The following is a 19,372-nucleotide window of genomic DNA, read 5'->3' as shown; positions in this document are numbered from 1 at the left end:
GTTGGAAGATTATCTTTCCTGTATCAGGTGCATAGTAACATAATGCTGCCTAGGAGACATAAAGAGTGTGCACACTCTCTCTCTCTCTCACTCTCATATTTGTTAGGATTAGTACTAAATTCCCTTGGTTGTATTTAGTAATACTTGTGATTCTTTTTTACTTTGTGACTGAAAATTCATCATAACTGGTGCCTAATCTGCAGCTTTGATTTGAGTTCTTACTGTAATCACATTTTAAATGTGAACTGGACTTCTTCTAAGGGTACTTAAAAAGTTGTTTTTTCACTGCAGATCTGGATTTGAAAGTTAAAAACAAATTGTTGAAAGGTGCTGAAATGGCATTCTATCTAATTAGTTCTTACTTTCCTCAACCTTATCTGCCCACAAAGGAGAGAACACGTCCCAGTTCAGTCACGCAGCTGGCTGAAAGCCTGAAACAGATCCTAAACCAAGCCTTGAGCTTCAACTCTTCTGTTGCTTGGGGATTGCCTCTATGCTTTTTGTTTCTATTTTGGTTAAGGCAGAATATGAAGGGAAAGCATCGCTAGGAGTGTGTGTTACCTAAACTGGGGCAAAGGAGGCCAAATCACTAGATTTGTAGGTCAGTGCTGCCACTGGCAACTCACTTATCCTCCTATGTTTTAATTCCCACATTTGGGAAATGGAGCTAACTTTTCACTTTGCAATCATAAATGAAATTTCTTACCTCTTCCTCAAGACATAATTGGGTTTTTTTTCCCCAAGACATTTATCTGTGTACAATGGTAGCAATACTTCCTTTGGTTATATCTTTTGGGTGTTGCAGGTGTTGGCAATCTATCTGAAACAACAAGGTTCTCTTGTTCTGATGAGTGAAAGTAAACTCAGGAATACAATGCAGAGGAAAATCTTGATAGCTTTATCACAGTTAATTATTAAACGAACCTTGTTTTAACAACCTTTATGCGAAATATATTCCTGCTTTGATTTCAATCATTAAAGAAGCCTGTCTCCTCTCTGCAGAGAAGAAAAAATCTTGATGACTACAGTAGGGAAACAACACAGAAAGCTGACGATTTGAGATACTCTTTGTTTCTCTAAAACAAAGATTTTGCTTTGAGCTCGTAACACTGCAGAGGACAAAAGTTCTGTAAAAAACAGATCTCCATAGTACCTCAGAACCTGATACCTGATGATTATTTTAATTCAATTCTTGCTGGCTGTGAAGGCCTATGCAAGTGACCCATTCTTGACTGATAAAATGTAAAATGGAGATATGTCATGTAGAGCAACTTTCTCATACCAAGGTAGTCTTGTCCCTGCAAGTGGAGGTTGTTGTTTTTCTGCCACTGCTCTTTCTTCCTTCTTTGCTCCTTTCTTATGAAGCAGTGGTTATTGACTGGAATATTATCTCTGAAAATCGAGAATGAGGAAATGTTTATACTCTGTCACAGATGTTTATTTCCTGAATGATCCCCAGCCAGGCACTTAATCTCTTTATAAACTGCCCATTCATCTCTGAAGTCAAGACGGTAGGCTGACTGCCTCACTAAAACCTGAAGTGTCTGAGCTGTTTGGCTTCACACAGAATCACAGAATCTTAAGGGTTGGAAGGGACCTTGGGAGATCATCTAGTCCAATCCCCCTCCCAGAGCAGGACCACCTAGAGTAGGACACACAGGAACTCATCCAGGTGGGTTTTGAATGTCTCCAGAGAGAGACCCAGCAGCCCACCTGAGCAGCCCATTTGGATAAAAACTATCTGATTTCTCTCTTTGACACAGTATTTCATTTTCTGGACAAGCCTATCCAAGTCCCTTCATTTTGCTGATGCAATTATGGGTTTTTTTTCACCTTGAAAACAAGGGGAAATATATTTTCCAGGTTTCACATGAGTGTTACAGTGGTGTAACAGTATAGTAAGATGGCAGGAACTGCATTGCCTCTCTCTGCTTGTTTCCTTGTTTTGTAAACTCAAGGAGCTGTATGGACTGGGTATGTACCAAAATCTCAGGTTTTCATTTGATTAGTTTGAAGATTTTTTTTTTTTACATATAGTGAATTATGCACCATTTTAGCAGTGCAAGGTTTTTTTACATGTAAAAATATGGTGGGTAATACTTTAGGGGCAACTTTTTAAATCCTCATTTGTAAATGCAATTTCTGAAAGTCGTCCAACTATCTGTCTCATTTACTCAGAGCTTCTACTGACCTTTTAATGTGGTAGGATGCTCACCAATCCTATGCTACAGATATTAGCATACTATGTACAATTTAGGACTTGAGGATACTAGAACCCAGTTACCAGGTGTGTTTTATTCTCATCTACTAAATTTGCACAGTGCTAAAACATGCTACAGTTTAAAGTCTAATTAATAAAGAGGTTTAATGGCAATGAGGGAAATTCTACTATTGTCATTCATTACAGGGTATATCTATGGTTAAATCTGCTCTAAATAAACATCCAGACGTGTAGTTTCTCACAAGTTGTACTAGAGGACAGGCATTTTTGTTCTCTAAAAACGGTGATTCTATGAAATTCACTCATACTGTCCTTGGCTGATATAATCTTTCAAGTGGCCTGATTTTGTAAGCCCAGGCAAATCTAAAATACATATTCAGTGGAAAAATCAGTAGCTTTGTTCTCTGAAGTTTAGTATTTTGTTTTACCATGTCAGTCAGTAGCATATGTGAGTTATAATCATAGTCGCAATAGGTTATTTTGCCCTTGTGTTTTTCCCATAGAAGACCTGAACTTGTGTGCTGGTTTGTTGGGAATATTTGTCATCATCCTGCATTGTTTCCAGCTTGAAGTCAGACTCCACCCCTCCCCACTGTATAAAACCAGCAAAATAGGCAGCCTGTACCCTCAACTGATGTCAGTACTGCCAGTGGCATTTAATTAAAAATATAAATCTTGATTTTGAAGCAACTGCATGTTTTGCGGTTGATCTGAAAAAAAATAAGGCCTTATTACCTTTGATAGAGATTCTTTTCAACAGCTGTATGAAATTTAGTTGTTTGAAATCATCAGCATGTTACTTAAGATAGAACATGGAGTATGTGAACTCAGCTCTGCTCTCTGCTTCCTCTCACAGCATTATGCAAACACTCTGGGGTTTTTTTTCTTTGTTTGAGAATAAGTGATATATTGGCATAAATACCTTCCACGTGTAAATTCTGCTTTTAAATTTGAATACTGTCTTTGGTATCTTTCTTTAGGGCTAGCTGGAAAGATTATAAAAGCCATCACCAATGAAGGATTTCAGATCTCAGCTTTACAGATGGTAGGTTTTGTTTTGTGTATGCTTTTCCAATAATGAGAATCTGAAGCAATGTTGTGTGTGCTTCACAGCAATGCACAGGTGTTTTCCTACAATCCAAAACCCTTGTGCAGACTGTGTAGCAATGTTTTGGGATAGCACTGTCCCTATGATAATTGTGTTTTATTATTTGATTGATCAGCTGATCTGTTTCTCATTACTGCGTGACCTTGAGCCAAGACACTTTACCAAAGTTCTATATCTCAGTTTCCTTGTAGTTAGAAGGGAGATGATGATGATGTCTGTCTCTTCTGGAGCAGTTTGAGATATCTTTTCTCTAATTTCAGTACAGTTTATAATGATTGTTAATATCTTTCCTCAATTTTAAGAATACATTTAGTGTGAATTTAGAGGAACATTTTAAAAGATATTTAGAAGAGTTTGATACCTGATCACCCTCAGCAGTTAAAGGAAGTTGACACAAACATTGTTCCCAAGAGTAATCCTGTAAATCCTGTCCTTTGAAAGTCTCGAGATCTGAAATCCCCTTATGGCTGAAATCCTTGCCAGAAATGAAGAACAGCCACTTTCCTTTACTATGGAACAAATAGAACCTCTTTCATGTCTCTGTGACATCAACTGACACCACATTGTCTACTTATTTTTAAGACGGGAGAAGATAATGTGTGCTATGTAGCCTGTGGTATCTTTGACCAAGTTGTTGACAAACTTTGTAGTATAGCTGTAAAGCCATTCATTTACTGAGTAGAACTTAATTTTGAGTATTCTGAATATTTACTGGTTAAGAAAGGCTGTCTGTCTGGGTTTTTTTGTTCTTATTTAAGGCAGAGTTGCTGACAGTTTTGTTTTCTTAGTTCAACATGGAGCGTGCAAATGTGGAAGAATTTTATGAGATTTACAAAGGTGTTGTCGCTGAATACATGGTAAGTGTAAGTTTGAGAAGAATCTGTTTAAAAATAAAATGTTATTAAATGAGGAAGCAGTCGTATCTTTCCTTTTTGAGGATTGTGATAGGATTTATTTTATGAACCTGTTATTGACCAGATCTAGCTTGTTCTCAAATAAACTAACTTATTCCATTTAAACATAAGAAAAAAATATTTCACTGTTCAGGTGAGGGAGCCCTGGCACAGGCTGCCCAGGGAGGATGTGGAGGCTCCTTCCTTGGAGGTCTTCAAGACCCAGCTGGATAAGTTCCTATGCGACCTGATCTAGGTGGACCTGCTTCTGCAGGGGGATTGGACTAGGTGATCTCTAAAAGTCCCTTCCAACCCCTGCCATTCTGTGATTCTATGATTTTGAAAATGCTATCTCCATTTTAAGAGAGTCTTGTGTGAAAATTGTTCAGAGGAAGAATTTGTGAAATACAACAGAGTGAAAAAAGCACCCTCTCAGATAAATTATTTTATTGTGATATAGCTATGAGAATGTGTCACATCTGTATCTTCAATTTGATATTGCAATAGTGGCTTGTACCAGAATATGTATTATTGTGTTTACAATGGGGCTGCTGTATTTGAGTGGTTTCCTAATGACCTTTTGAGCTATTCTTGAGTTTATTGATCTGACTTTTATGGATCTTCAGAAAATTAAGAAGTTATACTGTAATCTCAGTGGACATCCAATATGTTATTATACTTTGTTGTACTGTCACATGCTCCCTGACTGCAGATGGACCAATGAGAACAGGAGACAAGCTTGCATTTCTGTATCATCTTCTGTCAGAGAATTTTGGTTCATTTTACAAATAGTAATGAGTGTAGCCATGCTATGTTTATGTAAATAATCCTAAATTTTTAAATGGTTGAGTTATTAAAAATTTTCTACATGATTACTAATATTACTCCTGACAGTTGCTAATATTACTCTGATAATGGCATTATTTTCTTTCTTTCCTCTCTTTATGACTGTTTAGCCTAACTTACTTCAACGGGATTTTTAGATTTCTCTTTAAATAGATTAGAAGTACCGTTAGTTCTTTCTCAGACTGGGGAGTACTCTTCGAGTCTCCTCTGGTAACATTGCTTTTTAGAAAGACTAAAGAAAGATTGATCAAGCAGGCTTGTAGGTACATGGCAGAATTCAAATATAATAATATCTAACCAATATTTCAGGGCCTGAAAAATCCCATGGTACTGTAAAATCTCTGCTGTGAATCGAATTGGAAATTCTCGAAAGAGAATTTTCTGCAGCTCTTTTGTACAATGTCTTACCCCCTAATAAATTGCAGATTTTAGTTTATAGACTTCAATTGGAGAGTTACTCAGAAGGGAAAGTGACATTTAAACAGGGTAGAAGTCAATAAAGAAGATATGTTTTAGAAGAATTCTAAGCCAAGTGAGAATCTAGGGCTTTGTCCTGCAGCCATATGTGCTGGGTGCACTCATTGGAATGAAATGAAATGAAATGAAATTAATATCTCCGTGTACTCAGGATATCTGTGAAACAGGAAAATGTGGGAAAGCTAATCATAATGGTAAAGGGATCCAGAGAAGGCACATATGGGAACAGTGATAGATACTGTCAGTGCAGGCCAAATAGGAAGAACTATGTTGTAAAGTAGGAAATTGAAGAAAGAATATGATCTCTTAGATCTGTGACTCAGAACCGTGTGGTTTGGTACAAATTTTATTTATCATTCCAAAATAACTCAGCACAGAAGATACTTGGCATCTAGAAATCCTTTTCAAAAACTGTGCTCCTGTTTCTTCATCCAGACCCCTGAGCTGGAAGACAGGCATGGGGACAGAATGAAGCCCCCATATTCCCAGAGGAAATGATTAGTGGTCTACTACACCACTTAGACATAGACAAGTCTATGGAGCCAGATGGAAACCACCCAAGGGTACTGAAAGAGCTGATGAAAGTGCTCACTAAACACTTTTCAATCATTTAGCATCAGTCTTGGGTAACCAAAGAAGTCTCTGTTGACTGGAAGTCAGCAAATCATCAATGAAGTTGCACCCATCCACAGCAAGGACTGGAAAGAGGATCTGAGGAACTACAGACTTGTTAGTATGACCTTGGTGCTGGGGATGCTTATGGAGCAGCTTTGTAGCCAGAAAAAAGGAGGGATATTATTTTGGGCCAGCTCAGAATCCACTTTGTTAATCAAAAATACTTGAGCATCATCCAGCTCAAGGAATGGTTTTGGTTGACCACAAGCCATGTTATTTGATGAAGAAAAAAACATTGATTTGGCTCTAGATGGCAATCTTACCAGAGAAACAGTGTCTGCTCTTTAAATTCAACTCTGGGCTTAATGAAGCTGTGTAAGCTTGTCTCATATAGTACTACGTGTCTGTGTACTGTAGTTGTTGGCACCTGGTTTTCAGTCTTCTGCATTGTATTGTAATGAAGGAGTCAGGAGTAACTTTGCTTATGCTGTTTGCTGTTGCTGATGAGATGTTAATGCAGATACAGAAACAACAGAAAAGAGAGGAACAGGAAAAACCACAGTTTGCAATGAGGAATTCAGTTGACTCAAGTGAAGTTAAAAGCATGGTTGTTTTTCACTTTCTTGTTAAAAGTTACTTAGATGGCAGAGTAATAACTTTGTGGCAATTTACTGTTTCTTAACAGAATGAAATATATTGCCCCTTCACTTGTTCTTATCATCTGCTTTTGGAATGAAAATATTTATTCATGTTGAGAGCATGAAACTAGGCTGAACTCTTTTTCATGTTCTCTCAGGAACAGTTCAACCTACATTTCCTAGGATTGGGTTGATGATAGAGGCACTTAGCTAAAATGCTGTTCTCTTGATTCCAGAGTAGGGAGAGTAAGTGCATGCTCCCATCATGGAATCTGTTCTGAAGATACCAACTCTTTGAAACAATCCTGCTTGACTTTGAATCTTTATGTATTTAATTTCCATCACAGTTCATAAAAGGCAGAAAATTACTTAATCTTTCTTTTCTTACTGTTTTTTTGGCCAATCTGTGTGCTCTTATTCTTTGTCATGGCTCATCCTTGATCTGTCCATGGCTGATGGGTGTGCTTGCAGTACCCTGTTTGTCTTTCCCTGTCACAGAGTCACAGAATCACAGAATGGTAGGGGTTGGAAGGGACCTCTAGAGATCATCCAGTACAAACTCTCTGCTCAAGCAGATTCACCTCAATCATACCTCAAAGGAAAATGTCCAGGTGGATTTGAAAAACTCCATAGGAGGAGACTCCACACCCTCCCTGGGCAGCCTGTGCCAGGGCTCCCTCACCTGAACAGGAAAGAAGTTTTTCTTTAAGTGGAACTTTCTGTGTTCAAGCTTTTGTCCATTACCCCTTGTCCTGTCACTTGAGACAACAGAAAAAAGTGCCACCTCATCATCTTTGACTTAACACCTTTAAATACTAGTAAGTGTTAATGAGATCCCCTCAGTCTTCTCCAGGCTGAACAGCCCCAGATCCTGCACGCTTTCATCATAAGAAAGATGCTCCAATCTCCTGGTCATCTTGGTGGGTTTTCTCTTTTCCCCTTTCCTCATTGGTTTTGATTCTTTTCATTGTCCTAGTTTGCTTAAAAATTTTCTGCCCAGATTTCTAGACAAGTGTGCAATTATAAGGACACTTTTAAAAAGTCAGACCATAACATCAAAATAGGTCCTTTCTGCTTGTGAAACCTATAATTCTAATTAACAAACTTCAAACTGGCACTAATGCCCAGGGTTAATTTAAGTTTTTGAAAAATAATGCCCATCTTCATCACCCTCTCAGAACTAACAATGTCTCTTTAGTACCCAGGGCGCTCCAGGAAACAGTTGACTTCACTGTAACTGAGATTCTGAATGTTGCCATATCAAGGACCCTGTCCCTAGCAGATTGTGCCACAGACCCCTTTCAGTTCTATTCTGTTGTGTTTTGGCTTCTGTAGTAATACGTGAGGAAAAGACAGTGAGAACCACAAGCCCAAGAGATGTTGTAATGGCTTATAGCCATGGAATGGGTGTATATTTGGAAACAAAGAAAGGCTGTGTACTGTGCTCCCCATAGGGAACACAGCAGAGTACATTGCTGCCTGTGGAACTGGCTGAACACAGTGTGAGATATTTTTTTTTTTCCCCAGAATTACACCAAGCAAAGTGTGTTCCATTGATTCAATCTAGTTTGACTAGTTATCATAGAATCATAGAATGGTGGGGATTAGAAGGGACTTTTAGAGATCACCTAGTCCAACCCCCCTGCAGAAGCAGATTCACCTAGATCAGGTCATATAGGAATATATCCAGGTGAGTCTTGAAGACCTCCAAGGAAGGAGCCTCCACAGCCCCTCTGGGCAGCCTGTTCCACTGCTCCATCACCCTCACATTAAAATAGTTTTTTTCTTATGTTTAAGTGGAACTTTTTGTGTTTCAGCTTCGTCCCATTACCTCTTGTCCTGTTACTAGCTACTGTAACAGGATTCTTCTGAGATGCTTCTGTAAAATCTAGGTCCGGATCAATAAGGATGTATCCACAAAAGAATTTCAAGTGTTGTTGACTCTGTTGCATGTTATTCATTATCTTGTCAAAGCCAAATACTGAATTTACCTCAGTCTCCACCTTGTAAACCAAGTAGCAAAATGGAAAATGTTTATTTTGCTGTAAATACTACCAGCATCTTCGTTTCATGTCTTTTCTTTCCTAAATGCAGCAACATTTCTTAATTGTTTCTGTCCTATGAGTTTGTGTTTAGTTTTGGGGAAAATGCCTGAAGAAGCTCAGATTCGTTTCTTTTTTTCTCTTCCAGGAGATGGTTACAGAGTTGTGTTCAGGGCCTTGCATAGCAATGGAAATTATACAGTCTGAGCCTCCAAAAGTGTTCAGAGACTTCTGTGGACCTTCTGACCCTGTAAGTACTGTCTTGAGTCATAATGCTTAAAGTTTTGATGTGCTGTCTATGTGAATGAAAAGATCACAGTGTGGTATGGCTGCCATGTACCTGTTGCGTTCCTTGGAAACTTGTAGGTAATACCGTATTATGGAAGTCAATCCTAGTCTCAGTGGACTGATTGGCAAATCTTCTAGAAACTCTTCTGATCTTTCCTAAACTAAATGATAAAGTACTGTCATGATATATACATGAAAGGAAAACTATCTAGGCAAAAATCTGTGTTGAAGATTTGTAAATGTTCTGGCAGAAGATTTTAGAGTCCTGGAACAAATAGTTATTGCTTGTTCATGCCAGTGTAAATCAAATGTTAGTCCACTGTGGTCTGTAGCATTTTCCTAGAGTGAAACTGTAACAGGAGATCTGGTTCCATTTTGGTTTTTAGAAGGAAATAAGCAAAAACATATGTCAAATTTCTTGTTCCTGTTTGCTGTGCTAGTGCTTCTACCTTTTATTTTTCATTTCTTGAGAAAACTAATTGGATATGTATGATTCTGCATGCTATTTGGAGGTAAGCAAAAGTGCTGCTCAAAATTTGCAGTTTTTTGTTAAACAATGAAGGCTACTATACCACAGAGGAGCCATGAAATGAAATATCAAGATGGAGGCAATGAGGTCAGCATTCTGGGTTATGTTTTGGCGTTTTCATGGGAGAATGAGTAGGTTTACTAGTTTCCATGGAAAATAGTCACGTAGATTAATATGCAAAGGGGAGAACAATTTGTTCAAGATGTATTTTTCTTCAGATTCAGATTTTCCATTACAGAAAGCACAAATTAAAGGCATTATTCAAACCTTTTTTTCCCTCTCCTATTTGGTAACATTCAAATATTTCTCTGCTGCATTAGCATCTTGTAAACAGCACAACCTGTTTATCTGACTTAGTTTTAACTGCAGGATGATATATCAGTAGTAATGTACACAATACGGTAGTTTCAGTTTTGTTTCAATTTTCATGTTTAAGGTTTCTGGTCTTTAAAACTTTTGAAGATGCATTTGTTTTATTTGGGCCTATTATATCCTTTTCATTTTTCTACTTGTTTAATAATTGATGGGTTAAAAATCAAAATATAATTGCAAATGTCACAGCTGTCTTTTACAAATTAAAACAAGTGTACCTAAACAAGGGCAATTTATTGTTTGCCATACTACATCAAATGGAAAGCTCTGTCATGGCCGTACAATATGTGCGTGACTGAAGGAATTGTTGATGAGCTGAGGAACTGAGTGATGTATAAACATATCAGTTCTCTAGGTAGCACAAGAAAATAGCAGAGGAAACTAAATTCTGGTCTCCCAAACCTCTTGCTACTGATCCACATCTGTTGTTTATACTTCCCTTTTAATGATTAACTGTGTGAGATGTGAAGTGAAAATGAGTACTTGCCTGCTTCTAGAGGAAGCAGGTGATTGTAAGTTTTGAACATTAACTTCATAGCTGTTATGTTTGGAAGACAGGCAACTCTTTTTTATATTTCCTGTTTTCTACAAGAATTGCAAATTAATTGATTTTCAAGTACATAAAGCACGTGTGCAGAAATTATAGCTGCTCTCAAGAGTGATCTTTGCCTGAAATCTATCTGTCTCTTCAGATAGTGTTGGAAGCTTGTCCTTGAGGAAGAAAGGACTAATGTATCTCAGTGATCTTTTATCACTCCCATGGAATTCTCAGAGAAGCTAACAACTGAACATCATGGTTACAGTATCTGTCTCAAATTTGTGTAGCAGAAGCCATAACAGCAGTTTAATTATCTGGCATGTTTACATACAGACCATGAAGATACCATGGACTTGATTTTCCAGTGGTTAAAGTAAAGCATCATGCAACACTATCATTGAGAGATCTGCATCTCTCTGTAACTTGTTTGCTTATTTGTTTATATATTTCAGTCTCATTGTGTGTACAATGTGTTTACAAACACAGATGAAAAGCAAGTTTACTACAAGATGCACCTGATTGTATCACAGAAACTTAAGGGTTGGAAGGGACCTTGAAAGATCATGTAGTCGAACCCTCCTGCCAGAGCAGGCCACCTAGAGTAGGTCACACAGGAACTCATCCAGGTGGGTTTTGAATGTCTCCAGAGAAGGAGACTCAACCACATCTAGGCAGCCTGTGCCAGTGCTCCCTCACCCTCACAGTGAACAAATTCTTCTTGGTATTTCTTTGGAACCTCTGATGTTCCAGCTTGTACCTGTTACTCCTTTTCCTATCACTGGACAACATTGAGAAGAGCCCGGCTCCATCCTCCTGCCACCCGCTCTTTATGTAAACATTGCTTTTGGTATCACTCTTAATCCCCTTCTCTCTGTCCTGGAATGCCACTGTAGCTAACGTGTAGGGCTTAGAAATCGAATGCTCTTTCCACATCTACTGTATTTATGCTTTAGTTATGGTTGAAGCACCCCTTTAAAAGACCAGCAGCCATTATAGTGCCCATCTTGAAAATACTATTTCTTTGTGATTTTAATAAGGACTCTTTAAAAAAGATCTCTGAATTCAACAAAGACTGTAGCTTTTCAAGGAGGGGAAGCACCCACAGCCTCCCCTGTGCACCCAAAGCTAGCAGGTTTGAGATATGATATTTAGATTTCCAATAGAGTCATAGAATCATTTCAGCTGGAAAAGGCCTTTAAGACCATCAAGTCCAGCCATTGTCCCAGCCCTATCAACCACTAGACCATTTCCCTAAGCTCAACATCCAACTGTCTCTTAAACATCTCCAGGGACGGTGACTCCACCACCTCCCTGGGCAGCCCCTTCCAATTCCTGACAACCCTTCCTCATATCCAGCCTGAATCTCGCCTGGTGCAACTTGAGGCTGTTTCCTCCTGTTCTGTTGCATGTTACTAGGGAGAACAAACCAACCCCTGCCTCGCTACAACTTCCTTTCAGGTAGTTGTAGACAGCGTTATCGCTGTCTCCCTGAGCCTTCTTTTCTTCAGGCTAAATAGGAATGGGATTTCTGAAATGACTTTCAATTACACTGATTTTCTATGGTGTGTCTGAATCATTTAAGCCCTTTTCAAAAATATAGTGTAAAATCTTGTTATGCAGGTTGTTAAATTATGTTTTTCATGGTGGATCTTATTTCACTGTTTCTACTGGTGCAATTCTGGCGTTAAGAGAAAAAAATACACCTATGGCAAAGAGGTAACTTCTCTAGAAAGGGAGGAAGAGGACTTAAAAAGTTAATTAAGTCAGATTAATACAGAGCACAAACCTTTTGGAATTTTAATACACACTATCACTTAGAAATAAGAGTTGTTAACTGCGACCAAAGTTCAACTGAAAAGAATCTATGCTGCTGCTTCTTTGTTTTAGAGAAATGAAAGTCCTTGGAGGGATAGGGGTCAATGCAGCACAGGATGCACTAGCAAGGAAGCTGTTTTGTTTAAGTGTGGTAAGAAAAAAAACCAACAAACTATTCTGCATTGATTTGACATTGTTTTCCATTAATCAGAAAGCAAAGGCTAAAATGGAAAAGCTGGCAACAGGGGGATGGTAGCCAGGGAATCCTGTCACTGCTTGAGCTTGTTGGTATCAATATCTCATTTGATTGGTGCTTGTATTTTTTTGGCCTCAGGAGCACTTGGAGGCCTTTTGTTATTACTTTGATGTGAAGCTACAGCTACATTTTTCACATCTTCGTGCAAGTTCTATGAAAAAGCTGCTGGTAACATTTTGCTGTGGAATTGTTGAGGTGATTACGTAGTATTCATGACAGGTGTAAAATGCTTTAGAAATGAGATGTCTTGCCTTTTTTTTATTTTTATAACCATTCTTTTGCAATATCTTCACACACAAATGAAAAGATTGACGTGCAATTGCAGGAGTCTACATCAGTTACATATTCCTGGCTGATTGCACAAATTTTAGTAGTCTTAAGAGCTTTTAGTTAGGATTGGCAGTACACTCAAAGTGCCTCAAGTACCTTCTGCTTTGAGATATTATTAAAGCAATGGGACATGCTGCAATATTTCAACATACAATAGACTGAAAAGGGATTTTCGTATACTTGCTTTAGACCCTAACCTGCATTCTTTTTACACTGAGGATTTACAATTTTTAGGGGTAACAATGTATTAACAATCTTTTGTACTTCTGCATTAACACCAAAGAGCTAAAAGGGAGATTAGATGGTTTAAAACAAAGCAGTGAACTGAAAAGAGCTGGAGTCTACTTTAGCTCTATTCCTAACCTCACTGTGTGACCTTGTACAAAAAGTTCAATATGTTTCTGCCTCAGTTATCACATCAGTTAAACAGGGATAACAATACGAGCCAAAGAGCACTGTTGCTGTAAGATTTCTGTTTGTATAGACTTCCTGTGAGTCTCTAGAAACAAGAAGTATCAATATGTGATGCCAAAATCCTGTTCATTTCTAGAACTACGTTAGCAGTATGACGTTTTCGTGTTACATCACATAAAAAATAGCTCAGTGGAAGATACAAAGAAATATGAAGTACTATTTTTGAGCTCCTAAGTATTCCTTTTCCTGTAATACCTTCACAGCTGTTTCAATGTGGATTTTCCCTGTAGCTGAGGGAACCTTGGTCAGAGTGTTGACAGTGAAGAGTACATAGTGTATTTCAGGAGAAATAAGATTCATTAATCTAACTCTTTGATGATGAAGATTTTCATACAAATAATTATCTGCTCAGATAGCCTGAGTCATGTAATAATACTAAAAATTTTAATTCAGTGTCAGACCATTATGAGCCAGAGTAGCAAACAGATCGATCGATACTAGTTATGATATCATCTGTCTAAGCCTGCAGTGGGAAAGACACAGTTGAATTGCTTAGATGTTATTTAGGGTCAGCCATCTGACTCTGTCCTTTCAGTTTTTAATTTCCACATCAGCCTCCGCAGGTCTAATGAAAATGTGTTTTAGATGGTGTTAAGGCTTCTTAGTTGGTAGTTATGGTAATTTCGGGCTGTGTAGACATCTATGGAGGGAGATTGTTCCCTCTAGTGCAGCCCGTTTTGCTGAGCTGATGCTCCTCATTCATAAAACCCAAAGTCTCACTGTGTTCAGGAGTTCTTTGCCTTGTTCTGTGTCACCCTTCTAAGGCATGGGTAGGGACCTTACTAAGACTGGACCTAGAAGGAAGGAAGTCTTATGACGCACAACTGTAATGCAACTGTAACCATGAGTTGCTACCAGCACTTCAGACTTGTGAATATGTTGGTGTATGGTTTGAAATTTACCCCAAAAGTGTTACAGCTTGTTGTCAGAAACAGGCCTGTGTCTGTGTGGGTGTCAACAACCACACCTGTGGCAGGGAGTTGCTTTCCTTGATTTAAAGTGGATGGAGTCTGCACTGGCTGCACCAGAAACAAGGCTGATACATAAATGTCATATTTGTTTTTCCTGTCAAAGCTGGGTGTAGCAGTGGGAGCTGCTGAGAGTCAAGAATCTGATCAGTAATTTTTACAAGCGTGAATTCAGTGTTCATAGGAAGTTCTTCTGATGTGTTTATCTTGCTTGTGAATGGGTATTGCCAGCCCCTGACACCCTCCCCCCACCCCTCTGTTTTAATTTGGAATGTATGTGCTTTGTGGTGGCATCTATGCATGATCTGGGTACAATTTTGAGGTGACTTGCTTAAAGCTCTGTTTCTTGTCTTCTCCAAGCCACGCTATGTGGGTGACTGGAAGTCTTTTGGTAGGAAGAAGGGCTTCAGCCTCACTGAAATACATGTTTGTGGGGAGAATAGAACAAAAATCAGAGCACTAGTACTGGTGGAGGAGCCTTTTCCTTGCAAGTGGCTTGCTTTAAATGTAGCTTATTACTGTCTGAAAGTTGTTGTCATATGATGGCTATTCAGTGTCATGTGGAACTGGAGTTTGAAGGCTCATTTTGATTCTTCATGATTAGGTCCATGTGTGCTGAAAATTGCTGTTATTAGTAGTGACTGGCAGTTTCCATCAGGAGACTAAATACTGACAGAGCCCTCAAAACTGAACTCTGCTTTAAATCCAACATGATTGAGGCGTATTGGCAAGATTACAGTTTCAAAAAATACTTTTATCTGCTACTCTTTGTCTGAGGCTCCAGAGCTACCAGCCTTGAACGTGTCAACCATGACTAAATAAATCTTGGATGAGAGGTCATAGAATTTAGATTTAGTGGTCCAAAATGACAGTCATTTGGTAAAGTAGATAATAAAAATTGTTGCATTGTCTCATAGCAAGTCCACTACCAGCACAGAGGCATGAAGCTGAAGGAGCCTGCTGCTTTTGTCCTCTGGAGCTAGGTTTTTAGGCCTTTCCCTGCAAATCATCATAAGGCTAGCCTTTTTTTAAGAGTTTAATCCACATTTAGATTATTTATTTGTAAAGAAAACTCGATTTCTTGGTCAAGGACTTTGTACTGTTCAGCTCTGCAGACTTGTGAAGACATTTGACTTAATCAGAAATCACAAAGACTGATTGTATCTATAGATAGGTGTGAAATAATCCTGAAATACTGGCCTAGCGATCATAAAGGCTCTCTTTGCACTCAAACTGAGTGCATCTCCAAGTAGTAGGTGGGTGTTATTAATAAAGTGGCATTTTAAGCATCTATATTGAACCCAAGATTCTTATAACTGCTATGGGTTACATAAGTTTGTCTATCAGCCTTGGGGAGGTGCAAAATGAATGCCTCCAGATCCTGTTTGCACTGCATCTTCCTGTTTAAGTTCTCTCCAACCTTTGAATATATGCCAAGTTTGAGAGCAGTATTACAGATTTAGTATCTCATATAGATGGGTTGTATTTTATTTAAAAAGTGACCACACAAAGTTTTAAGAAGTGCATGCTTCCCTAGTTTCTTTGAGCATTTGTTCCGTTTGTTTTTTAAATAATGCTAAGACCATGTTGTTATTGTATCTCTGCTTATGTATCTGAGATGAATTAAGGAAGACAGTTTCGTTTCTTGCTACTGTAGACAAAGAGGTAGGCTTTTGACCTATCAGGTGACTGTGTGATACCAGCCTGCTATAGACAAAGACACAATGTAATTTTACACCAGTAGGCTGATCAAAGGGAATCCACAGGGTTCTGTCTAGGGCTTGTTTCTTCCAGCTACACTGGATTAAAATGCAATTTACCTTGCCTGTGGAGGGTTTTTTACACTTAAAAAACAAAAATGTTCTTCCCTTGTGAGATTATAGTCTTTGTCAGTAAGACACAGAGCTGGTCATCAGAAGTCTTAGGTTGTAGTCTCTTCCTGAAGTCCTGGGAGGTCTGCCTTACTCCATGATTCCTTATTGGTTTATTATGTGGATTTTTTTGGTTTATTTGGGATTTTTTTTTCTCCCTTTTTTCTCCTTCCTATTCAATTATGGTTCTGCTGTAATTGCTGAGGTTTCTCAGAATAGATTCATTGATATATTCAGTCTACAAAGGCCCAAGGTAAGAGCCTTTTCAAGAACAAGATTTTTCTAGGTTAATTTCCATCTATGTGATTGTTTTCCTTGCTTCCCCTGTGTTCTGTTTGGTTACAGCAGACATCAAATCTCTCTTTTTCACTGGATAGTGATGTTTTTGAATATATAAAAGCTGATCTCTGACCAGAAGCGTGCAAGTGAAAAATAAATTCTCTGTAACCTCCATTCTTTCTTGGAAAAAGGGAGCTGTGTTTCTAGAAGATATGGGAAGTGCTGAGATCATTCTGTATGGAAAAGAAAATTATACTGTTACTGTACTATACAACTCTTTTTTCTTTCTCCTGTTTCTTAGCATCCTGGTCACATTGACCCTATGTGTTTGCAGAATCTTTGATTTGAATGGATTAAGCTCTTTGAAATAGAGCTTACCTGCCTGACTCAGGCTTTTGTTGACTATAGATAGCTTTGTCCTTCACTTGAATTTTTCCCAACTTATCATGAGAACATAGTAGTTTTGCAGTGCTGTTACCCACGCCTCAGGTTACAAAGCCAGGCTAATGTTATCTAGTGTTAAAAAGGTAAGACTTGGTAGAACAGGCTGGCAGGACTTTTTCTAGAGCACTGCAGAAGCAATTAGCAAGAGTCAGCACACAAAGATGCTTGTTGAAAGTGTGCAATAGAAAAAGTTGTAAAGGTGTAGAAAAAGGGCATTAGGGCACTTTTCTGTATAACCATGATGATGTTCTGATCTTGAGCATCCCCAGGTTGACAGTGACTGTCCCTAAAGATTTCATGTTTTTCAGTTGGCAGCTTATGACTAGTCAATTCTTGGACATGCATGAGCCTTGTTTTTCTTTTTCTCTTATTCCAGAGGATTGCTTACTCAGGCTCTGCTTGGTTAATATTGGTTAAATTGGTGGAAGATCTAATAATAACCAAATAAAAAAGAAGTATTATGTACTCTTTATGATAAATTGGTACAAAAAAGAGTTTGATCTGAAGGGAACTGATAACTGCTAGAGGGAGATCTATCAGTTTCTCAAGTGAGTTGCCCCTAAGAGGGATCAACTGGCTTTCTAGGTGACATAGGCGATATTCTTGTACTGTATATTGCAAGAGGGTGTGTATGGACTGAAATTCCCTAGGTGCTTTGCATGCCATTGTAGTAATGCAAGAAGTACATGCTGTGGCTAGAAGGTATCTGCAATTATTTTCTGCTTGAGCTACATTATTGAAAGCTTCAAAGTGGGTGAAAGCAATTACTGTGGCCTAAGCCTCCCCTCCTGTAACAAAAGGAAGGAGGTAGCCTGGTTTTGCATTTCTGATTATGGTGGACATTATTCTTTTCTTTTGTTTGTTTATTTAAAACCCTTCTCTGTGCAGTGGCTGACAGCCATGAAAACAGCTGCAGAAATAGTTTTCATTTTCTACCACTGTCCTAATTGACTGTGGGCGCTATTAACTAAACAAAGGCATTTAAAAAAGTGGATATAAAATGAGTAATTCAAATGCTGAGAGCCTACTGAATAATTTGAGGTACTGCTTGCTGATCTGTTTGGTTTATGCTGACATTCTGTGTTCTACTGCAGGGTGACCTGAGCAGAATTTTTAGCAGCTTCTTTCACTTACAGTATGATAGACTGCATCCGATGTGCACATAGGACTTTCCTTGGATACTCCTACTAAGAGTCTTTCCCTTTCTCTGAGTCCCTTGACTTCCCAGATCAAGGGACTAGAATGACTTTGGGATAGAAGATAGGTGAGCAGTGGTTCTTCACATTCCTATGGCAGCTCTCAAGTTCCCCTGGATTACCTGGGTTTTGCAGGCTTATCATCCGAGTGCTATGCAGGAATTAAAGCAGTGTTAAATCAGGGAAAGAGAATAGTTGAGGAACTGATCTTGAATTGAAAAGATCTGAGCTAAGAGCTAGACATTAACTTTGTGATCCTTGTGAAATGTGTATTTCTTTGTGCCACTGGGATATTACTGTCCCCTGTCTTGGTTTCCCACTCCAAAAGTTGGCATCCATTCTGGTCCTGTTTTCTGTTCTTTGTTTCTTTTCATATTTTTTTCAGGCCAGGAACTGTCCATACTATATATACAAACCCTGACTAGTACAGCTAGTCCTGAACACCACAAAGGCTTTTAAAAAAACAGTTGTAACACAAATTATGAGTGATCCCTTCCATCAGAACAGGGCTGTTCACAACTGTGTGGTTGGAGGTGGCAGCACTGCCATCTCCAAGGAGAAGTTTGCTGTTGGGTTGGGAGGCTTCAGGGCACAGAGTAGAAGGGAAATGACTCTCCTATGCTAAGCCCCAAATGAGAAGGATCTCTGGGGTTTGCAGCAGAATTGTGAGTTTTGTCTTTCAGTTTGTCTGCATCTTCTGTTGAAGTGGATGGTCTGAAGCTGGTTCAGCTAAGGAAGTCTCAGTAAAATTTTGAAGCAGTTTTTGCTGCTTTGCAGAGTGTAAATCTCTGATATCTGGACTGCTTTTGCAAATGTAAGGTTCTATCTCAACAATTTCAGAGGAAAAGATTTTTACTCATTTTTACTCTTCTTACAATGGAAAACCCAGCCAAGATGTCTGCAGGCTAAAAATAATGTCTTGCAACTTCCAAGAGACTTTCATGGGAGACTCTCCAGATATTTTGATAACATGAATTAATGAAATGCCAAAATATCCTTTGCAGCCTAGTGACTTTTTTTAGTCATTGTGTTACAGGTGAATTAATAAATAGATGAAATTCTAGATGCCTTGAAGGCACCAGAAAATCATCAGTAGGGCCAATATTTCACCTTTAAAGCTTAAAATGAAGCAAATAATAATAAAATTTACAATTATACTGTGTTTTCTGATG

General features: G+C 38.6%; 1 protein-coding gene across 1 annotated transcript in view; it reads left to right on the top strand.

Moving 5' to 3' along the window:
* NME7 (NME/NM23 family member 7) overlaps positions 1 to 19,372 on the top strand; it is a 93,885-nt gene that overhangs the window by 49,938 nt on the left and 24,575 nt on the right. The window contains exons 8-10 of the mRNA XM_062004731.1: positions 3,202 to 3,266; positions 4,118 to 4,186; positions 8,989 to 9,090. Coding sequence (XP_061860715.1) covers positions 3,202 to 3,266; positions 4,118 to 4,186; positions 8,989 to 9,090 — 236 coding nt within the window. The remainder of the gene's footprint in view (positions 1 to 3,201; positions 3,267 to 4,117; positions 4,187 to 8,988; positions 9,091 to 19,372) is intronic.

This window comes from Colius striatus, chromosome 1 (assembly GCF_028858725.1).
Source record: "Colius striatus isolate bColStr4 chromosome 1, bColStr4.1.hap1, whole genome shotgun sequence".
NCBI classification, from domain to species: Eukaryota; Metazoa; Chordata; class Aves; order Coliiformes; family Coliidae; genus Colius; species Colius striatus.
This window is presented reverse-complemented; position numbering and strand designations above follow the sequence as displayed.